The sequence below is a fragment of the Psittacula echo genome (genome assembly GCF_963264785.1).
Source record: "Psittacula echo genome assembly, chromosome: 24".
Classification (NCBI taxonomy): domain Eukaryota; kingdom Metazoa; phylum Chordata; class Aves; order Psittaciformes; family Psittacidae; genus Psittacula; species Psittacula echo.
In genome coordinates this window covers 4,826,272-4,848,116 of record NC_137759.1, presented here as the reverse complement: position 1 = coordinate 4,848,116, position 21,845 = coordinate 4,826,272, and the positions used below count along the sequence as shown (strand labels likewise).

Sequence of the window (21,845 nt, the reverse complement as noted above, 5' to 3'; positions counted from 1 at the left end):
GATCGGTGCCTCATGTTTGGCTGTGGGTGCCCCATGTTTGGAGATGGATGCCCCATGTTTGGGGATGGGTGCACGTGTTTGGGTGATGGATGCCCCATGTTTGGGGATGGGTGCACGTGTTTGGGTGATGGGTGCCCCATGTTTGGGGATGGGTGCACGTGTTTGGGTGATGGGTGCCCCATGTTTGGGGATGGGTGCACGTGTTTGGGTGATGGATGCCCCATGTTTGGGGATGGGTGCACATGTTTGGGTGATGGATGCCCCATGTTTGGGGATGGGTGCACATGTTTGGGTGATGGATGCCCCATGTTTGGGGATGGGTGCACATGTTTGGGTGATGGATGCCCCATGTTTGGGGATGGGTGCACGTGTTTGGGTGATGGATGCCCCATGTTTGGGGATGGGTGCACATGTTTGGGTGATGGATGCCCCATGTTTGGGGATGGGTGCACATGTTTGGGTGATGGATGCCCCATGTTTGGGGATGGGTGCCTCACGTTTGGGGGTGGATGCCCCATGTTTGGGGATGGGTGCTGTGTGCTGGTGCTGGCTGAGCTGTGGCGCAGGGGCAGGCGGTGTCACCAGGAGCCAGGCACGGAGCAGGCACGGGGCCAGCCAGGGCTGCGGGGACAAGGGACCATTCAGGCGCTGCGGCTGCTTTCGACTGCTCCTGCCCTGCAAAGCACGTGCAGCTGGCGTGGTCCCCTTGTCCCCAGCCCTCCAGCACCTTTGTCCCCTACTGAAGTTAACAGGATCACCCTGAGCACCCTGTGCCGAGGCAGCCACAGCAGCCATGGGCACAGCAGCGGGCGCCCCATGGCCCAGCAGTGGGGACACCAGAGACACACAACCATCGCATGAGGGGCACAGGTCTGCAGGGCACCGCGCACCGGCCACGCTGGAGGTGGGATCAGTGTGGGCTTGTTCCAGTGTTAACTGCGGTGGGGTTTGGGTCTGGCTCAGTGGGGCTGAGCAGGCAGCAGGGTCACAGTCCCCCTGGCTCATTCCATCTTGTTCCCTGGGGAATGTGGGTGTCTCGCTCCTCATGCCCAGTGACAGTGTCCCCAACCCTGGGTGAGGGTGGCTCCAGCAGCCATGTCTTGATGGGAGAGAAAGCCCCCAAACTGGGCTCAAATGGTTTCCAGGACCAGACCGGGGTCATTCACAACCACAAAGGGCTTTATCCTGCACCTTTTGCCTTTTGACATCATCCCTGGTGTTGATGTCGATGCTGCTTCTGCATCCCGAGAGGAAACTGTTGCAGCATTTTGTTGTTGTGGCAACTGCAGCCGGAGCATCCCTGGGGAGATTTGGCCCAAGGAGCTGCTGGGACAGATGGAGAGGACAGATGCTGCTCCATCATGTGGAAGGGAGCTCCTGGGTGCCATGCGGGATTGACCCTGGGAAATTAAAGCAGGGCTCAGAAAACTGCACGTGGGCCATTGAGCAAGGAGGGGAAGGGGAGCTCTGCAGGGCCAGGCTCCTGTTTGCGGTGCCCTTGTTTCATCGGGAGGCTGAAGGACTGAGACGTGCGATTCCAGCTGGGGTTAAAACTGCTGCATGAAATGAGCTGTGCAACGGGAGCCATTTGCAGAGCCTGGGTTTTATTGGTCCTCCCATGAAACAGTGAACAGAGCTTGGCCACGCTCCAGGCTCCAGGGGGAGAGAAGGAAAAACCACGTCCCACCAAGGGCACCAGCAGCCCTGTCCCAGGAGAGCCCAGAGGAGAAATAAACGGCAAGAGGTGGGCACCACAAAGAGAGAGGAGGCTTCTGCAGGGCCGGAGCATCACAGCAGGGAGCTGACCCCATCCCCTGGGGCTATGGACCACCAGCATCCTGCCTGACTGCTCCAGGGGCTCCAGTTGGAGTGTTCAATGTGAAGGGAACAGACTTGCATTAACCCATTGTGTGATCTGATGTGTTCTTGTCAACTCCATTGGGTCAATACTTGGGATGAGAGGTTGCTGGGAAGGTGAGTTTCTGGAGCAGCCAATGTGCACCTTGACACTGGCTCCCATCCCACCAAGTGCTTGCGCTGTTGATCACCCACAAGCGTGTCAATGTAGCACTGCAGGGACCTGATCCCACAGCTCCAAATGGAATAACAACAACATGGGAATGAGCTCAGGAGGTGCCTTTGCACATAACTTGTGCAGGGCAAGCTGGGAGCATCACTGGTGTAAGATGCGCTGGGTGCATCATTGCCTTCCCTGTGTCCCCCATACCCACAGGAGCCAGGATCCCTGTTCCACTTGCTGCCTGCCCTGGGGTCCCTGGGCTGTATGGGAGCAGCAGTGGGATGCAGGAGTGGTGGGATGCAGGAAGGGCTCCGACTTCAGCTCTGAATTGCCCCAATTAAATGACCCCAAAAATGAGAACTTCAGAGATGGAGACAGAGCAGCCTCCACCTCTCCGAGGGCTGCACCCGTCTCCTGGGGACCACTTGAGCTCACTGAGCCGGCAGGAAACAAGGCCTTGCCCTGCTCACTTCCCTCTCTTCCCCCGGATGGAAAACTCAGACCAATGAGTGGAAAAAGGCTCTCCTGGCGAGGGCAGGACTTTCAAACCCAACCTGCTCTCTGCTGCCCAACAGTGCTGGCACCCATGCACACACTGCAGCCACATGGCCAGGCACGGGCTGGATCCATCCGGGAAACTCTCGTAGCTTCCATTGCTCTTCATGAGCAGCCCAGGAGCCTGCTTGGGCCACACAAGGACTTTGATGACAAACTGATTAAAGACCAACCTAACGAACTCAAAGGGAATTCTTTAAGCGGAGCCTGCTGTGCCTCGGAGAACTCCTGCCATGTCTATTTATTTAAATGTAATGGAATTTTTGTGGTAAGCTAATTAAAGATGAATTGATTATTTAAGAGGCCGTCAGAGCAGTTTAAGCGCTGCCGACTTGATGATTTTAGTGTTTTCCTTAGAAAAGCATTCCTAGTTATGGCGCTTTCTGCATGCATGGACATTTAAGGGGGGGAAAGGATACAAAGAGGAGAGCGGCTGAGTTCGGACCCAGATTCGGAAGCGCTTCTGCATGAGGGAACCACGTGCCATGGGGACAGGAGCAGGGATGCATCGCGGGGCTCCAGCGAACAGCTCCGTGCCTCAGCTGGAGGCAGTGACCTGTCAGTCAATAGAGGTGTTCAATAATGCTCCAAACATGCCTGGAAACCTCGTGCTGTGGCTCGCTGTGGCTCCAGGATGCAGTCCTCAGCCCAAATATCGGTGTCTCTGTGCACCACCAAGGTGGAGGGAGCAGGATCCCAAGGCACTTTGCAGATGCCTGGTTCTGGAGCTGCAGCCTGGCGCAGGAGGAGAGAGGATGTGATCGCTTCAAGGTATGGGCTGAAGCCTGGCTCTGGGGCAGGCAGCCCCCAACCTCCCTGGTGTTTGCAGCTTGTGATGCTGCATGGACAGGAGCTCCCCGTGCGGGTTTCACAGTGGGTTCGCTGCCCACAGCCCCAGGGATGCAGGATGTGATCAGACATCAGGGCCCTTCCATTGACCCCTTCCACAGGGAGGCCTGGGGGAGACTGAGCTGAGCTCTTAGGCAGAAGCTCTTCCCTGTGAGGGTGCTGAGGCGCTGGCCCAGGGTGCCCAGAGAAGCTGTGGCTGCCCCATCCCTGGCAGTGTTCAAGGCCAGGTTGGACACAGGGGCTTGGAGCAAGCTGCTCCAGTGGAAGGGGTCCCTGCCTGTGGCAGGGGTTGGAGCTGGAGGAGCTTTAAGGTCCCTTCCAACACAAACCATTCCATGATTCTATGTGGTGACCACAACTCCTTGGGTCCTGCTCCCGCCTTTGCCATGGCCCTGCCTTTTGGGACAGGTATTTCTCAGGGGGGATCACACATGTGCACCCCATAGGAGTCCCCAGTGCTCTGTGGGTACGTGCCGAGCCATCACCGGCTGTTGGGGTGCACTCAGCGTCCCTTTGCCAAGGTGACCCCTGTGTCACCAGTGGGTAGGACTCCTGCATTGCCCATCACAGCTTGCAAGCCATAGCTCATTCTGGGAAGCCGCCTTGGGGCTGGGTCCCCACCATGCATGGGGACATGGGGACAGTGAGTGCTCTAGGGCTCCTTGAGCAGCAGGAGGGTGGCAGCGCCTGCACCCCAGGGCAGGATGGCAGAGCACCCGGGTGTCCCTGAACCCCATGTCCCCAGATAAGGGGAATTAGCACCAAAAAAGCTCCAAGGGAACAAGCTCTGGCTTGATTTTATCACTGGGCTCCCAGCTGGGCACCTAAAGACATGCAAAACAGAATCGCTTGCCCCGGGCCGGTGCTGGGCATCTATAGAGATGCAAAGCAATGTCATTCAGGACAGTGCAGAGATGCAGGATGGTGTCACAGTTCCTGGTCAGTGCACCCACCCCACCACCAAAACCCCGCTGATGTGCAGCACGTAGTGCTCCTACCAGGTTACACCATGAGGTAGGGTGTAGCTGCCATGCACTGCCCACCACTCTTGCACCAGGGCAGCACTTGCACTGGTGCTTGCAGCTGATGGATGCTGCATGGGGCACACGCAGGGTACACAAGCAGGGATGCTCCTTGGTGCAAGGCCATGGATTCACGATGCCCCATCCCAGTAAAGCTCCTTCTCAGAGTCGTGCAGAGCCGGGCACGCTCGTGTGTAATGGGAACCCATGGGAATGCCAGGTCACCCCCGTGCACCACAAGTGCCTTGCCCTGTGACCTGGGGGCACGGTGCAAAGCCCACACTGTCCCCTGTGTGCACACCTTGTACCTGCAGCCACGCAGCACGAGGGCTCGTTCCATTGTGCTTGTGAACTGCACACACGCTGCGCTGTCACACACAGGCTCCGGCCTCGCGCAGGCACACGAGCGCTGGGCACCAGCCTTGAGCCATCACATAGGGGCCTTGCACACGCACACACGGGTACCGTGCGCTGTCACACGGGGCCTTGCACACACACACACGGGTACCGTGCGCTGTCACATGGGGCCTTGCACACACACACACGGGTACCGTGCGCTGTCACATGGGGCCTTGCACACGCACACAGGGCCTTGCACACACACACACACGGGTACCGTGCGCTGTCACATGGGGCCTTGCACACGCACACAGGGCCTTGCACACGCACACACGGGTACCGTGCGCTGTCACATGGGGCCTTGCACACACACACACGAGTACCGTGCGCTGTCACATGGGGCCTTGCACACGCACACAGGGCCTTGCACACGCACACACGGGTACCGTGCGCTGTCACATGGGGCCTTGCACACGCACACAGGGCCTTGCACACGCACACACGGGTACCGTGCGCTGTCACATGGGGCCTTGCACACGCACACACGGGTACCGTGCGCTGTCACATGGGGCCTTGCACACGCACACACGGGTACCGTGCGCTGTCACATGGGGCCTTGCACACACACACACGAGTACCGTGCGCTGTCACATGGGGCCTTGCACACGCACACAGGGCCTTGCACACGCACACACGGGTACCGTGCGCTGTCACACGGGGCCCTGCACGGCCGCACGCGCGCTGTTCACCACCGTGTGCGTGTCACGCGCGGTCCCGCATTCCCCTCCCCCCCCCCGGCCGTACCCCGCACACGGCGCGCGCGGGGAGGGCAGCTGAGGACAGGGGGAGGGAGCGTGAGGCCGCGCCCCCCACGCCCCCCCCCCGCGTCTGTCGCGTCCGTCGGGCCCGGCCCGGCCCCGGCGCCTTCATTGTGCTTCGCCTCACGCCGGCCCAAGATGGCGGCGGCGCCGGGGAGCCCCGCGAGCCGCCAACGACAATAGAGGGAGGCGAGGGCAGCGCGCGCCCCCGCCCGCACCGGCACCGGCCCTGCCTCCCCCCCCCTCCCCTCACCACCGCCGCTCCCCGCACACGCCCCCGGCCGGGCCCGGCCGCCACACCCCACCCCGGCCGGCCCCTCTAGCATGGTGCGGGGCCGTCGCCGCCTCCTCCTTCTCCTCCGGCTGCCGACATGGGCGAGAGGCTGGAGCTCCGGCTGAAGTCGCCCGTGGGAGCCGAGCCCGCCGTCTACCCCTGGCCGTTGCCCGTCTACGTGAGTATGGCCCCGCCACCGGCACCTGCCCCGCGCCCCTGTCAGCGCCGCCCGCTCCCCGGGCCCGGACACCCGCGGCGGCCCCGCTGAGCCCCGGGGGCCCGGCCCCGGCCCGTTCTCCTTCCCCGGCGGCCCGCCGCATCTCCCCGAGCGCTCCCTGTCACTGGCCGATCCATGCGTTAATCCTTCCTGCGAGCGGGAGGGATCCGCGTTATTTATCCGGTAGCGCTTCCCAGGCGGGAGCAGCCGCGGGCCGGAGGGTGAGGGGCTGCCGGGCTCCCGGCCCGCGGAGCTGCCGCTCGCCTGCAAGTCAAATCCCCAATTTCTTTTTATAATTGGTTGACTAAACTTAAGGGCGGGGAGGAGGAGGACTGGTTAATGAAAAGTTTTCGTGTTTTCCTGAGCTCGGCTCGTGTAACCGGGTAATAACCAGAGCTGCTGGAAACCGGAGGGCTCTCTGGCTGGCGAACAGAATTACCGGTGCCTCGGGGTGCTCGGGGGACCCCCAGCCGCAATCCCCGAGTGGCAGCGGGCAGAGGAGGAGCGTTAATTGTGGGTAGGGGAGCAGGGCTCTGCCTTTGGTGCGTGGTAGAGGGGTCGGTGCTGCTGCTTAACGCCTCCCTCCAGCGAGTGCCCTTGCAGCTCCTGTTGTATTCATGCTGAGCAGAATTCCAGGCAGCCGTAATCCTCATGCCTCCAAATAAAATGTCACTTGTCCCTCTTTAGCTGCGGAGCGATGGGTTTTGTCCTAACTTGCCTGACTTTTCCCTGCCTCTCCTGAGCCCTGGGTGGGAGACGTGTGACCTTGATAACAGTGGCTGTGTCCAGATTAGTGACCATCTCACAGAGGTGAAAGGCTTGAGGGGTTGGGGTGTTTGTGTGTGTGTGTAGGGTTCGTGCCAATCCTTGACCAGTTTTTCACCCCGACCGCATGTAGCACCTCTGAGAGCAGTTTGTAAAGGGAAAAATCGCTCTGGGTCTATATTGCACTTGGCCTGCGTGCTGCTGATTGTTGTGTTCCAGGCTTTGCTCTCTCGTACGTGTGCTGCTTCACGGGGAGAATGTGCTGGGACACACGGGCTGGGGCAGCCGGTACTGCTGATCTTGGAACACGCTTGTGCGCGGCTGATAACAAATGTATGGCTTGTGGCAGGGGAGATGGCTGCATGTTTGTATCTGCTGCCTGCCTCTTGGTGCTGTTGCTGTATCCGTGGTTTCCAAAACATCCTCCATGGACGCTGGTGTGCTATTTTCATCGGCTGCTCCCGATGGAGCCTCCAACAGCACTGGTTAACGCAGCCTTTCCTGTTTGGGCAGCTCTGTCATTTCGTGTGTGTGAGTTCGCGGGCGCGCGCTCTGCTTAAATTGACTGAAACTGAAAGTATAACCATGGCCGGTTCAGTTTTGCTTCATGTGGCCAAATATTAACTTGGTGTCTCCCAGCAGGTTGTGTGAGGTATAGGTGAAAGATTGCATAGGTTAGGGATTGATCTGGAAGGAATGGGTTTATTTATATTCATAAAACTTCCTACAGGCTTCAAAAAATAACCTGAACCAAACCAACCGCCGCCCCTCCTTCAAATGTGCATTTTAATGCTGTTTGCGGCATGGGAAATAAGGTTTGAGTTAATTCCGGGGAAACTTGAGCAGCCGGTTCTGAAGATGGCAGACTACATAGATTTCCTTTCCTGAGAAATGCAGCGGGCAGGGGTGCTTATCCACACGTGCTGCCTGTGTGTGAGAAGAAATACCCCGCACAACCCGAACATCCTGCCATGAAAGCGGCCTCTCCGTGCTGTGAATTTTTCCACAGGAGGGGATGGTTCATCTGGAGCAGATCAATATTCCATCCTGGCAGTTTTGGGGAGAAGATCATGCTGCACATTAGAGAAGCGTGTGCTTGCGTGCATGGGCATGCATGCACACACACACATACACGTGTGCTGCTTGCAGCTCTGGCCTTTGGAGCAGCACATGAGCTCTGGAGTGTTAGGAACAGATCCTCCTCTTGGTGCACGGCAACATTTGGCCTCCTGACATTGTGCTGCGTTAACTGAAGTTTCTTTCCCTCCTTGGCTCAGCCTTGAGCTGGCAGCGGGCTCTATGTACCGTTGTGGTTTTAGAGCTCAGCTCTGTTTGACGTAAGCAGAACATTTCTTAGTTTCACCACTCTGTCTGTTTCTGGCTTCCTAAGAAGCAAGGTGGAATACCAGGTGAGGGAGAGGGAAATCCACTTCAAGTAGTTCTATTTAGCATTTATTTATTTATTCTTGCTGCTTCCTGTTGTTTGCTATGAGATCTATTTTCCAGAGAGAGCTGGAGAGCAAGGGGAGGGGACGCTCACAGTCCTGGCTAATTATTTTTGGTGTGGGTGCCAGGAATGGCTGGGAATTATCTTTCCTAGCATCAGAGGCTGAGTGGGGTTGTAGGCTGCTGCCTGATGAGCACCTCTGCGTGATGTAACCCTGCATTGAGTAACTTGGCTATTTTTATGCTCTTACTACATCTTAAATTAGCAACGTTTGTATTGCTGCATAAAAGGCTGTGGGTCTAATGTCTTGTATTAATGGGTGCCTGGATTAATAATGTTATTTATTGCAGGATTGCTGCTTATTTCAGGTATAATAGGAAAAGTGGGGTCTCTTCAGACTGCTGAGTTCGCATAATAGCTGTGCTGACAAACTGCTGCTTGTTGGGATGCTAAAAGAGCCTGGGAGGCTGATGTGAAACATGTATTTCCCTACGAGTCTAATTAGGGCCGTGGGAGGAGAGAGCATTGGTGTTGCAGATCCAGCCTCCCACTGGCTTACATACAAAACTGAAAGTATGACTCTTTCCCCCGCCTTCCCCCTGTCTCAAAGGAAAGGCCACGGTTTCCTAATGAATACATGGTGAGCAGTTCTGTCCGTAGCACACTGTGATGAGTAAGTTGAATAGTGCATGGTGAGTAATCTCTCCTCATGACTCACAAAATATTTTCTGATGTTGACCTCTGTTTTTGTGAGTGCCCTGCTTAATCAGAGCCGAAGTGAGTTTATTCCTTTGTGTGCCGTTTAACTCCTTGACTTCCACATACCTGCCCCATCTTCTGCTTGTGTTGGGTTGTCAGAAACCACTGGTACTGCATTAAAAGACTGAATTTTGATGTTGGGTGGGCTACAGGCCTGGATAAAAGAAGTATGTGATGTCCTCACATGGGTGAGCAAGCAGAGTTAATGTGTCTAGGTGGTCTTAAATAGACTAATGCCAATAGGAGATGGCATTTGTAGTCATACTTCATGTATTGATAGGTGCAACTTGGTACTTACTCCGTAGATCTGATGGAGGTAGTTCTGAGACTTGCAAATGTTTAGGTTTATTTTGAAGAGTTGTCCTTAAATTGGTCCATTCTCTTGTCTTTGACTTTTTACTATAGTTAAACCTGAACATTTATTAGGTTTAAACATGGAGATTTTTCACACCGTAAATTCTGCCTAATCTGTGAGGAGTCTGAGGGTGTACTTTGAACTCCTGACAACAGTTCCTGCTGAAGAAGTCCCAGCCTACTGTGTGTGTGGGGAAACCACACACCTGTAGTGAAAGGTGTCCCTGCCTGTGGCGGGGGATTGGAAGTGGATGAGCTTGAAGGTCCCTTCCAACCCAGACCAGGCTGGGATTCTATGAAACAGGTGTGTGTGGGGAGGTGGTTGGTTGGTGCTTTTGTTTGGGTTTTTTTGGTTCTTATGTTTTTTAATCTGGATGAGTCCCAGTCTGGTGCGGCTCAGTTCTGCTGCTAGACCCCTGGCACCAGTGAGGGCCTGCATGCACACAGACCTGAGCAACAACAGGCTTCAGACCTGCTGAGGCTGATAATTGTCACCTCAATTGGTGTTTGCTAAACTGCGCCCTGTTGTGATGGAGGAGTTTGTGAATGTGGAAAAGCCTGTTTTCTGGTAGCACGTGTGTCGGTCAGAGGACACCGTGACCACCTCTCCTATGGGCTAGCACTGAAGGGTTGTGCAGAGTGATCAAAGGAAGTGTCAGCCCTGACTGACAGGGCACAAAAGGGAGGCACAGCCAGGTGATGAGAGGAGGGTGGCACTGGTGCTGGCTTTGAGTGGTGTATGCTGTTGTGGCACTGGGTCCTTCACCCCATGGATGGCTGTGCATGACTCGCTGCCTGTCGTGTTAAATAGTGTGCAAGTCCTTTCAAGTTTCAGAATTAAACATCTGCCTGTCTTGCCTTGCTCTCTTTGCTGGTAGGCATTCCCGTTGTTCGCCTGCTGAATAGCATTCCCCCCAAAGATAACTGCAGACCTCTGTGTGATGGGGTTTTGTGTGTGTGTGTTTTCCCCCTTCCCGTTTGACTTGTAAGGGCTCAGTGTCTGCACTGTGATAGTGGCTGGAAGTTCCTCCTGTGCCCAGGCTGGTGATGGGCAAACCCCAGTGCATCCCAATAGGGTTATGTGCCAGTTCTATTTCCATCTTCCGGCCTGGACATCAGCATCTTGACTGTCCCAGGAGGGGATAGTCCTGGCTGTGCTTTGTGCAGGTACCTCTGCTGTGAGCTGCAGAAGCTTAAGCCTCCAAATTAGCAACTGTGACAATAAGTCTGGCTTGAATAATTCATTGATATGTCTGTGTTCTTCTTTGCTGCTGACTTTCCACTCGGCTGTAATGGCAAAAAAAATCCTCATTGGCTTATTGAGTGCTGTCAGAGCACTGCTCTCAGCTGTGGAAGAGGTGTACGTGTGGGTGCCTGCTGCTGGGTGATGGGCCACAAGCTGAGTAGTACTGGACTTTGTACAGGTGGAAGGGTGCAGTGTGTGTGGTGCGGGGCTTTTCCTATCTCCATGGTTGGTGATAGAGCTGATACCATTCTGTCACCAAAGGAATGTGCTGTGCATGAAGAGCTCAAGGACAGGCAGTGATAATGAAAATCACAGCCCAGTGGGGAGTGTCACCTCTGAAATTAAAGATCAGTGGTAGAGATGAATAACAAACCTTGGTTAAGAATGTAATGCTTTGTGTGTGTGTGTCACTCAGCTTTACTGGGGATAGGTTTTCTGCCAGTGAGCATTGACTTCTCAGATGGTAAAGTAGGTGTGGGAGCCGCTGCTGGAGTTCAGTGCCATAACATAGTATGGTAAGATCAATTTAGGGAGGTCCTGGATTGGTCCCTTCAGTGTTGTACCAACCTGCTGGAGGCACAGGCTGCTGCTGAGGGTGGTCCTGTGCTGTCTTGCCCTAGCCACTTTCTCTCCCTGTTTTCCCTGCGCAGATCCAGCCCTTCCTTACTACATACACCATTGCCCTCCGGTGGGATGAGCTGATAGAAAACAGTTCCACGTTTTGCACGTGCGGGTGGTTTGTGCTGGAGGGAGAAGGTGGGGTGCCTGCAGCTCCTCGGCCTGGTGGCAGCCCCTCTGTTGAGAAGCTGTGTGTGGGGTGGCTCTGGGAACCGCATCGCTGGAAATATCTGGGCTGGAAAGAAATGTTGCAGTGTTTTGAGAGCGGCCCCCCCTCCACCCTGCTCTGTAATCTGACTCATGCTGCCTTCCCAGGGCAGCAGCGCCGGTACAAAGAAGGGGGTGGCGAGCGGAGGAAACCGTTTGAGCTGACTTTGCCAGGCAAAACCTCCTCACACCCTGAGTAATTGCCCAGAAATTCTTCAGCGGTAGCAGAGGTTAGGGGATTTTCTCTGGTTTAATAGATGCTGTCAATGCAGCTTGTTGGGAAGTGTTTGTGGGGATGACTAATTACTTATAGAAACTTCTCTAGTGAAGAAAAAGGTCTGAGAACTGGAGGGGACTTCCGATTTCTCAACACCCAGTTCTAAAAACCCACGGAGTAGGAAGAGTGAAAAATGTAAAACTGGGAAATAATTGCCTCGGTCATTTCAGAAGTACTTGGGTTTTGCTGCTGCCCAGCAAATAAACAGAAGCAAATGACAGAGCTGGCACAGTTGCATCCTTTTCTGTTCTCCTGCATGCCAAAGGGAACCCAGCAATGTGCTACTGGGAGGTGAGGTGGCCTGGCAAGGTGAAGAAGACTGTAGCCATACAGCATTTAATTGTGCAGCACGTGATATTACAGAAGAGCTGTTTTCTTCTGGGCTTTACCCTTTGAAGTATAACTTGCCATGGGTGACAATCAGTACTTGTGCAGTTTTCAGACTGGCTTTTGTTCAAAGCTCTGGCCCGTTGGATACAATATAAAGCAGGAGTGCAGTCAACACACACGTTTTTTTCCTGATATTTCTGTATGAAGAGAAAAAGTTATTCTCCTGTATTGCATCTTAGCACCACAGTAGGCTTTATTTCTTCATATAACTCAATTACCTGAAAGGTAACTGTTGAAGGGCAGAGGAGCTGTTGAAGATTGCTTTTTTGTTCTTCTTTTTTCTCCCAGCAGATGAGTGAGGATTAATGTTCCTGTCCTGGCCAAAGTTCCAGCTCAGGCAATTCAAATTTATCTACCTAAAATTCCCCCATCAGTTACAGGCAGACACAGTATTGAAAGCTTTTAGTGTGCCAAGGGAAATCCATGCCACCACATGCAACTCCAACTCTTGTCCTTCATGGCAGCCTTAATATATATGGAGATGGTTATCCTTGCAAGTCTCACATACGTGACTGAATTGTGTTTCTCCTGGGAATTTAGGCAAAATATCTTACCTCTTGGTATGTGAGATTTATGGGAAATTTAATCACCCTTCTCCCCAGACATCCATATGTCTACTTCTGTACTCTTCCTTCTTTCTTCTTCCCCTTTCATACTGCCTTGCTTTTTTTCTTCCTGCTTCGAGTTAACCTTTGGCTGCCTGATTAAAGGTTTCTGCTGTAGTGATCAAGACAGGGAGCAGAGGTGGGGTGCTTTTCTGTCCCTTACAGTGTATTTATCACATTGATAATCTTGAATTTTCTCAGCATATTTAAGGTCTTTTCACTTCACTTATTTTCTCCTTCCTAACAGAAGGATCTACAGAAGCAAAAGTTGTTCGTATAAGGAATTGTGAACATAATATATTTACTTTTGTAGTAAGTATTAAAGAGGAGACAAAACTAACTCTGAAGAGGAACAAGAAATAAAACAATATATGATGATATTGGCCACATGCTGCTATAGATATCAAATTGAGTAGGTTGCTATTTTTAGAGCGTAGGAAAAGGGTTGAGTATATTTTACAGCAGGAAATGATGGCTTCATAGATAGGAGCAGATCTATGAATAACAGAGAAGTTCCTGTTCTGAGTATTTGGTTTTGTTTCATTTCATGAATGAATGAGAGTTTCCTAAAAGTCCACACTGACAGAACATTTAGTGATAGATGGAAAATGTAAGGAGTTATGGAAGACAGCTAAATGAAGCATTGGAAACTTGACAAAACCAAAGCACTACAGAAGGTTCGAAATAAATTTTAGTAAAAATTAATGGGTTTTAACACAGTTTCTGTGATCGAGAACTTTCTGATATTTTCTGTGGAGTGTGAAGGGTGGTTTCCTGAGGCTTTGGCATGAATTTGGCCTTTGCTTCTTCAAGCTCTGTAATATTGTTAGTGTTGATAGTATATATTTCTGAAATTCTAAAAAGCTTGAGCTTTTAAGCCTGTTTTTTCATTCCTCAGCTGGATCTCCATGGGGTTGCAGGTGATTCCCTCATGTTGGCACTATCTGTTGGGCATTAGGAGATGAGGTGCTGGGCAGGGTAGCCCCTGACCCTCTGGAGCTAGGGCCAGGAGCCTGCGTTGATCCCGCCTTGGCTTCCGTCCCTGCGTGTTAGAACCAGTCCTCGTTTGCAACATACGAGGAATACATTGTAATATTGCAGGGTAGTTTAGAGACCTTTGAAATGGAAGCTTTTAGACATGGTTGGCACTTGGGAGGTCGTGTATACTGCTCAGAGTCCACACTGGGTGTAGCTTGCATCAGCTCTGCAATGCAAGTTAAAGCTTATGGTGGGGAAGGTTGTAATCATTCATATTCTTCTTTTGTACCTAACAAAACATCTTCAGGAGCTCAATGAGCTTCAGAAAGAGTGCAAGGACTTCTGTTATGTAGAATATTTGCATGTTAAGCAGGAGCTGCATTTCTGGGCTGTCCAAGGCTGAGTTATCTTTACAGGATGTAAAGTGGATGCTTAAGACGATGTTATCTTGGATGCTTCCCTTTGACCTGCCAGTTGTCCTTGCGGGAGGTGGGGATCAGCCATTCACAGAGCAAACGCTGACTGAAGAGTTGCCTCCCAGCGCCCAACAAGGAGTGGGAAGACTCCAGGATTTAGCGGGATGGGAGCTGCTTTCAACAGCAGCAGACCTGCGACAGGGCATTCGTTTCTACCAGCAGTAACCCTTTGCTTAGGTTTCACACAAAGGTTTGTTTCTGGCATGTATGTGGCTGTTTTCTGCTCCCCCAACTCTCCAGTTATTGCTGCACGAGAGCGTTATTTCTTTGTTAACACAGATGGTGGTTCATGTTAGGTGAACGTCTCAAACTGGTGCTTCTGCAAGTAGCAATAACTCTTGCCATCTCTGTCCACTTGCTGTCGAGTCTAAGCTGCCCTCAGCCTATAGCAGCATGTTTGTATGCTGGTGTGGGGTGAACTGAAAGCTAGCTAAGCCAAAACTCCAAAAAGGCTTAATTTTAGCTTAAGCCTTCCCTGACATTGCTGTGTGTGTGCATAGGCAGTGCTGGCCCAGTGCAGGAGGTGGCTTTTAGGGCGGCAGGCAGCTGTGTTGGCTTGAACTGTCTGTGAGATGCTGGTTGAGTGAAGTGAAAGCCCAGCAGCCTGCCCTGTCCCGGAGCAAGCACATGCTGGAGTCCTTCATTTGGCACCTTCTGTAGCTAGGCTGTCTTTGTGTGTAACAGAACTACTTCTTATGTCTGGGCTATGTCTGGTTTACACAGACTGAAGCCAGTGGGTCATCCTGCTGTAACTGGTCCATGTGGATGTTGCCTTAGACACTCCTGCAGAGTGACTGCATGTTAATATGTTTACACAGCCCCTTCTACGTGCTAGCATGGGAACTGTTCCCTCTTGCGTTTGTGCAGTGTCCGTAGCAACAGTTGGAATTGCTGTGTGGAGAGGCAAAACGGTTTTATTGTGGTTTAGATATCCCAGTGAAAGTGTGAGTTTCTGTTGCAACCACATCCACAACTGTCTTGTCTACAAATGCTGTAGGATTACTGTTTGGAGCTGTTTGGATCTTCTTTTCTAATTCCTGTTTCCTTTGTTAACACTTTTAGTATATTTGGTTCTCTGGCCAAACCTGTTTGTCCTTTGCAAATCCATATGTAGCCAATAAAGAGGCCATAGTGCCCTCCGTGTTTTCCATCTAGGCTTGTGTGACAGTAAACTTAGGAAATACTGAAACTGCATCCAACTTGTCAGCTCTTTTGGCTGTGTGGGAGACGGGTTTCAAAATGCGCTTTGGTGGCTCTTGCTTCCCTTGCTGCTTCTCTTGAGGTTGGGAGGAAAAGAATGGACACAAGCTGTTCTCTGCAGGAGATCTCTTTTTAGACATGCTAATATATATGTATGCTTGTGAATGCCCTTGTACTGTCTTGATTAAAGGAACAACAGTAATTGAGTGCTTCAAAGAAGACTTTTGGTCCTTGACTCACTTGATAAGATAGCTTGTGCTTTGGTTATTGCTGTGGACACTGAATCACACAAGCTTGACTTGGGATAAAATCTGGTGATACTAAATGAAATCTAGCTATACAGTATGAAATATTGCACAGAGCACTTTGCCTTTTCCATACTCAAAGTGTAACTAGCATTTGAGCACAAGGCAGAGACCCTAAAATGTGAAGTGATTTAAGGCAGGACTGCAGGGTTTGAGATCTCTCCCTTTGTTCAGCTGGCCTGCAGGCGGCTCTTTGCTGCTATAGCAGCTGGAAGTGCTTTGGTTTTGGCTTTCCATAAGCTTTTGTCAACCCCTGTTTGTAGGTGTATTGAATATGGACATGCTCTGGATGTAGAAGCTGTCTTCCTAGACAAGGTGTAAATGAAGTGAACCCCTGGGGTAGGAGGAATGCAGACTTCTGACAGACTGAAGGCAGCAGTTGTGAGAGGGCATCCATGTGCCATGCAGGATGCTGCATGCTTCCCTGATTCCTGTGGGGAAGCTGCAGCAGCTCATGTTGCCTTTCTGGGTGTCTAGAGAAATGCTTATCATCCTCCACAGATGGAGGAAACCGAGGGGACGTTAAAGAGGCACTTGTCCCACTTGCCTTCTGCAAGATTGATTGGCTTTTCCTAATCCATCTTTTTGATCTCTGCTAACCATCTTGTCTCCAGCTGTAACATCCTCTCCTTTGGATTTATGGACAACTGCCTGGGGAGAGAGCTGCCATGAGAGACAACCAAGCTGTTCTTTAGAACCAGGGGCTAGTGAGACTGACCTCTTTTGTTTTGTGAGTTAAATAGATTAGCAAATCAAAATGACTTCTGTTGATACTTGAGTGGATCCCTGCTTATACTTGGGAGCCAGTGCTACATGGTTGAAGTGTTGGAAGTAGAACAGTATCTAAAGGCATTCATCAAAAGGTACATGAGTGTTGCCATTGGTTTATTTGTAACTAGCTTGTTGGAGGGTTTGTTTTCTCGGGGTTGCTTGCATTCAGCTGGTGGCCAGTGGGAGATCTCCTCATCCTGCTTTGCAGACCCTGCCCGCAGTTCATCTGCTCATTTCTGCTTTGGTCACCTGGCCTAATTCAGGGGGAGGAAGTGTGGTCGAACACCCAACTGACCCTGCAAAGGGAAGAATTGCTTTTGCTGTGGAACAGTTTAGTTGTGGCCAGTCAAAGCTGCACCCAAAAATGTTCCTTTCTATGAAGAGTGGCTAAAGGGGTCTTAAAGTTCTGTGTATGGTGCTGTAAGAGCTACTCACTGAAGGGGCATGAGCTGCGTTTCTGTTTTGTGAGACTTCATTCAGATTTTCAGACCTTTTGTTTTCCTCTCAGGTTTGGGCTTTTTGCTGCCTTTATTCTGTAGAGGGATCGGATCTCACAAGGATTCCGCTTTGCGTGTAGAGAAATGAAGTTTAGAAATAGAGTGATCACCCCACAAACTCCAAATGACTCTTATCCCCAAGGATAAGCGTGGTTTCCTAAGAAAGACCTAAATATAAAAAGATGTAAATTTGGAAGGGGCACTAGGGTGTTGTTCCTTGCTTCAGGCAATGACGGCTGCCCAATTTAATTGAACAAGTTCTTTGTGTTTGAGGAAGAAACATAATGTTTAAATCTGTTGCTTTAGGTTAGATTTGAATTGCTGCAGTGTGGGATAACTAGTCCTGTACAAATACACCCGAGAGTTTAGGATACAGTACTAGAATACAGAATGATACCAGAACAATGATAATGATCGCATGAAAATACATTTTTGGAAAGAGCTTTTGGAAAGGTCTTATTTGGCCTTTAAAACCACGTGTAGGATTTTGATAGCTGCGAGGAACAAAATGCCTCTTGTACAGAGAGCATGGGCTGACTTGAACGTTGAAGCGTGTGGAGAAGTTAATTATCCAGTTTTTGCTTCACTTCCTCATCCCCCTGTAATCAGAGAGCTGAACCTAAACTGCAGGAAAAGATCCTCGCTGAGAACAGTCGGGATGGGAAATTTCTTCAGAAGAGGAGAAGGAAAAGACCCAACTCCTAAAAATTGGCCTAATTTCTATGTTCTAAAGGGCCAAACTGCTAATGCAGCTCGTTGATCTCTGCAGGAGGACTCGCTCTGCTTGGTACGGCGTGTACCAGGAGTCGTGCATGCTGGTAGGGCTTCTGGGCACTAGTGTACTGTAAGTAATAGCAGTGGGTGTGTTTCTGGCTTCAAACTCCTAACTCCTGTGATTAGAGTTGTAGTAACATGTGAATGGAGAAATCTGGTGTAAGTATTGGAACTGTGAAGCTGTTCAGTTGTTCTGGCTGACTCTTCTCCACTGTTTTCCATAGAAAATTGGATTCCCTTGTAAGTGACTTTTGGAAGAATGTCTGCTTTCTTTCCATCATTTTCCCAAGGAGGTGCCTTGGCAAAAACTATTGAACTTTCTCTGGGAGCTCACGTTTCAGTTTTAAATTGAACTTTTAGGTTGAAAATAAGAACTCCGTATTATAAAGTTCAGCTTGAGAGAACTAACTGCAAGAACTGGCTTTTAATGTCTGTTTAGCTTCTTTTTTATATAAATAAACTTGTTAGGAATAGCTTTAGGTATTCTCAATAATTACGACAGACTGCAACTTTTTACTTTAAATACTTAGTACATAGACCACATTAAAGAGGTAGGGTCTTGTCTCATGAAATAGATTCCATTTATGTGGCTCAAAAGATTCCGAGGGCCTCTCAGACTACATAAATACAAGAACATTGCAGAAGTACAGCCAGGCCAATGAGCAGCACGTAGTATGCTTCACATCAGTGTGTAAGGGAGGAGGGAGGGAGAACAGCTTGGAGCAGAGTTGGAGGATGAATGGAACTCCATGACACAGAGTACCGTGGCATCGTCTCGTGACTGCAGACAGACTGGATACGCTCCTTGAGACTCCTCCAAAAGGCTTCTGCAGAGTTTTTCATGATTGATAGCCAGGCTGTTTGTAGGAGGCTCTTTACCAGGATATTTTACTGACAAAGCTCTATGAGTACGGATGCAGATACAGTGTAAAGCTGTGCTCTCATGGGTCCCTGTTTGCCGAAGTATAACACAGCGGGCTTGTATAACCTGCCTGCATTAGAGGTGTAGCTGGCATGTTGGTGTTGGTCATGGGTCCCTGCAGCCTGTAAAAAGGAAAAAACCCAGCCTCCAAGGCCCCTAAACCCCAAAAACCTGTCTGAATTTGAGAAGCTTGAGGCCATCTTTTTAGATCTTAGGCAGAAGCTCTTCCCTGTGAGGGTGCTGAGGCGCTGGCCCAGGGTGCCCAGAGAAGCTGTGGCTGCCCCATCCCTGGCAGTGTTCAAGGCCAGGTTGGACACAGGGGCTTGGAGCAAGCTGCTCCAGTGGAAGGGGTCCCTGCCTGTGGCAGGGGTTGGAGCTGAAGGAGCTTTAAAAGGTCTCTTCCAACCCAAGCCTATGATCTCTGAGTGTGCTTTGTTGGCTGAGCTGGGTGTAGGTTTGTCAGACTGCTGTGACTGCAGCAGGGCCATCAGGAATTGCCACCAGTCCTTCCCAGCCTGCTGGTTTCAGTGTTCACCCACGGGGCTGTAGAAGGCTCCAAGTTAAAGCTGCTGCACTGAGCTCAGTTGCGTGTCTGGCCAAACCCAGTGCATCTGCTTGAAAGGATGATGGCCAAAGGCTGATGCTGGTGGGAGCAGAGTCTGTGGTTTTGGTGAGGTTTCTATTCAACTTGTGTTTTGAGTTGCTGAAGACTATATCAGCGTCATAAACAATTGCATGAATGCAGATGTGATGACTGGTGCTGTTTAATGTCTTTTCTTATTAAATCTTCCAACCATAATGTTGAAATGGGACTAAAAGGTTCTCTAAAGAAGGGGAAACTGCTCTGTTTCCTTTAGATCTCTTTCCCCCTTTTTCCCCCTCCATTTTCCATGGCTGTGTCCGCTTTGAAGAAACGTTAGATCGTCTCTGACTTGCATGAGATCTCGGGAGCCTTTCTACTAGGACGAAGTATGTTAGTTATAGAGTACTGTAAACTTTGTAAGTGTTTCAACATGAGAAGTTCAGCAGCAGTAAATGTGGAACTGTTTTCAACTTCATTATTCCTGGGTAATGACACCAACTAAACTTAGAAGGGCCCTTTCTGGCTCGAATTCCCGCATGAGGTTGTGTTAGTAAATCCACTTGCTTAAATGGGATGATCTGTAAATGTGCGTTGGGATTTATTCTTATTTTTTTTACATTCCTTTTTCACTTTTGACCCAAGACAAAGGAATCTGCTGATTAAGCAGCTTTGGCCGTTTATGGGGCGTTTTCATGAAGCCCTATAGGACAAGGGGTTTCTCTGTGTGTTCTGCGAGCACTGAAACTGTCCAATACCATCAGTGAAGAATATAACTTCTTCAGAGAAAACGGTTATGCCAGAGTAAGCGTGAATTCACTTTTCTGGTTTAATGTGCTTATGTTGATAAAGCAGATTCTTACTACACAGGAACACAGTTTACTGGAAGAGCTGGATCAGCCCAAGGGGTTTTTACTGTGATAACTGTGTGTGTAGCGAAACATGAAGATTTATAGGGGATGTTTATGGATGAGCCACTGTCGTGGGGTATTTTTATACTTCATAGATAAGAAATGAAAAGAAAGAGAAGTCCTCTCCTGTCTGCTTTTTCTTCTAGATGTGTGCTGAGAGTGAAGAGCAGAGTTTAGCCCAGTTGCTCCCCTCTTTTCTAGGCCAAGATTTCTTGTTAGAATTACTTACCTGGCATTCTGAGCTTCAGCTGGGGGAGTTTATTGGTGCTGTTGGTTTCTGTTGGCTTTGGGCTGTCCCAGCCCACATCCTGAGTGAACACCAGAGACTGGGGCCAGCGCAGCCCCAGGTGTGTTCTGCGTGGTTTGTGACGGACGGCATTGGCATGTTGGTATGAAACAGCACCAAGGTTAACACCCAGCTTCCTGCATTCGATCCCAAGTGTCCTTACTACTTTCATGTTGGCTGTTTCTCCTTTTGGATATAGTAACTGCAATGGTTTGGTTTTCTGCTCTAGTGGAAGGTGTCCCTGTCCGTGGCAGGGGTTGGAACTGGATGAGCTTTAAGGTCCCTTCCAACCCAAACCGGTTTGGGGTTCTGTGATTTTTTTGATTGTCTCTCTTGTGCCTCCTCGATACAGGGGTTTTTTGCATTCTGAAAATAAAAGCTGTTCCTAATCAAATAGGTTCCTTCCCACCTTTAATGTGGCAGCCTTCAGAAATGTTTGCCTTTCTGTCCCTCTCAGTCATGAGATTTTTAATCACGTATCTAAAGGGCTGTGTTTCTCAGAATGAGAACTTCTAGAAGATTGGCTGATCCCAACTGTATAAACTGATTATACAAGGAGAAATCTGTTTCCTTACGTAAATATGAAAGCTGTGATACTGATGGAAAAGGCTTCAATTTGACTTCTGTCATGTCCTTGTATGTCTCGGAGAGAGATATACTCCCAGCTGTTTTCTGTCACCAGTTCTGGAGTCCTCAGCACAGGAAGGACATGGACCTGTTGGAGGGGGTCCAGAGAAGGGCCGTAAAAATGGTGAGATGGATGGAGCACCTCTCCTGTGAGGAAAGGCTGAGAGAGCTGGGCTTGTTCAGCCTGGAGAAGAGAATACTCCAGGGACAGCCTTTCAGTTCTTAAAAAGAACCTATAAGAAAGATGGGGAGAGGCTTTCTAGCAGAGCCTGTTGTGATAGGATGAGGAGTGATGGTTTTAAACTGAAAGAGAGACATTCAGGCTGGATGTGAGGAAGAAATTCTTTACAATGAGGGTGGTAAACCACTGGCACAGGTTGCCCAGAGAGGTGATGGATGGATGCACCATCCCTGGAGACATCCAAGGCCAGGCTGGATGTGGTTCTGGGTGGTTCTGGGCTTCCTGATCTAGGTGAAGATGTCCCTGCTCATTGCAGGGAGGTTGGACCGGATGAGCTTTGAAGATTCCTTCCAATCCAAGCTATTCTATGATTCTGTCCATTAGTGTTTCTCTTTTCCATTCCCTTCCTTCCCCTTCTTTCTGTTGCCTGTCTCACCCTTTGCTATGGAATTCTGCCCAGTAACTCTACAGAAATGACATTTCTGCAGCAGAAGACAAGGGAAGTGATTTGAGAATGACCGAGCCTTTACACCTCTAGATACTGGACTTCGAACAGAAGGTCAAAGCCACTACAA

At 50.5% G+C, this 21,845-nt stretch overlaps 1 protein-coding gene across 13 annotated transcripts in view; it reads left to right on the top strand.

The window, feature by feature from the left end:
• The first annotated feature begins 5,816 nt into the window (after positions 1 to 5,816).
• Positions 5,817 to 21,845, top strand: part of DOT1L (DOT1 like histone lysine methyltransferase) — a 73,294-nt gene continuing 57,265 nt past the window's right edge. For 6 of the 13 annotated variants that reach the window (XR_013958416.1, XR_013958417.1, XM_080633742.1 and 3 more), the window contains exon 1: positions 5,818 to 6,055. Coding sequence is in view for 9 of the 13 variants with exons in the window: in XM_080633742.1 (XP_080489868.1) it covers positions 5,975 to 6,055 (81 nt within the window). In the remaining 4 variants the exon portion in view is untranslated. Of the gene's footprint in view, positions 6,056 to 21,845 lie in introns of all 13 variants that reach the window. The other 7 variants (XR_013958418.1, XR_013958419.1, XM_080633751.1 and 4 more) reach the window with 2 other exon arrangements.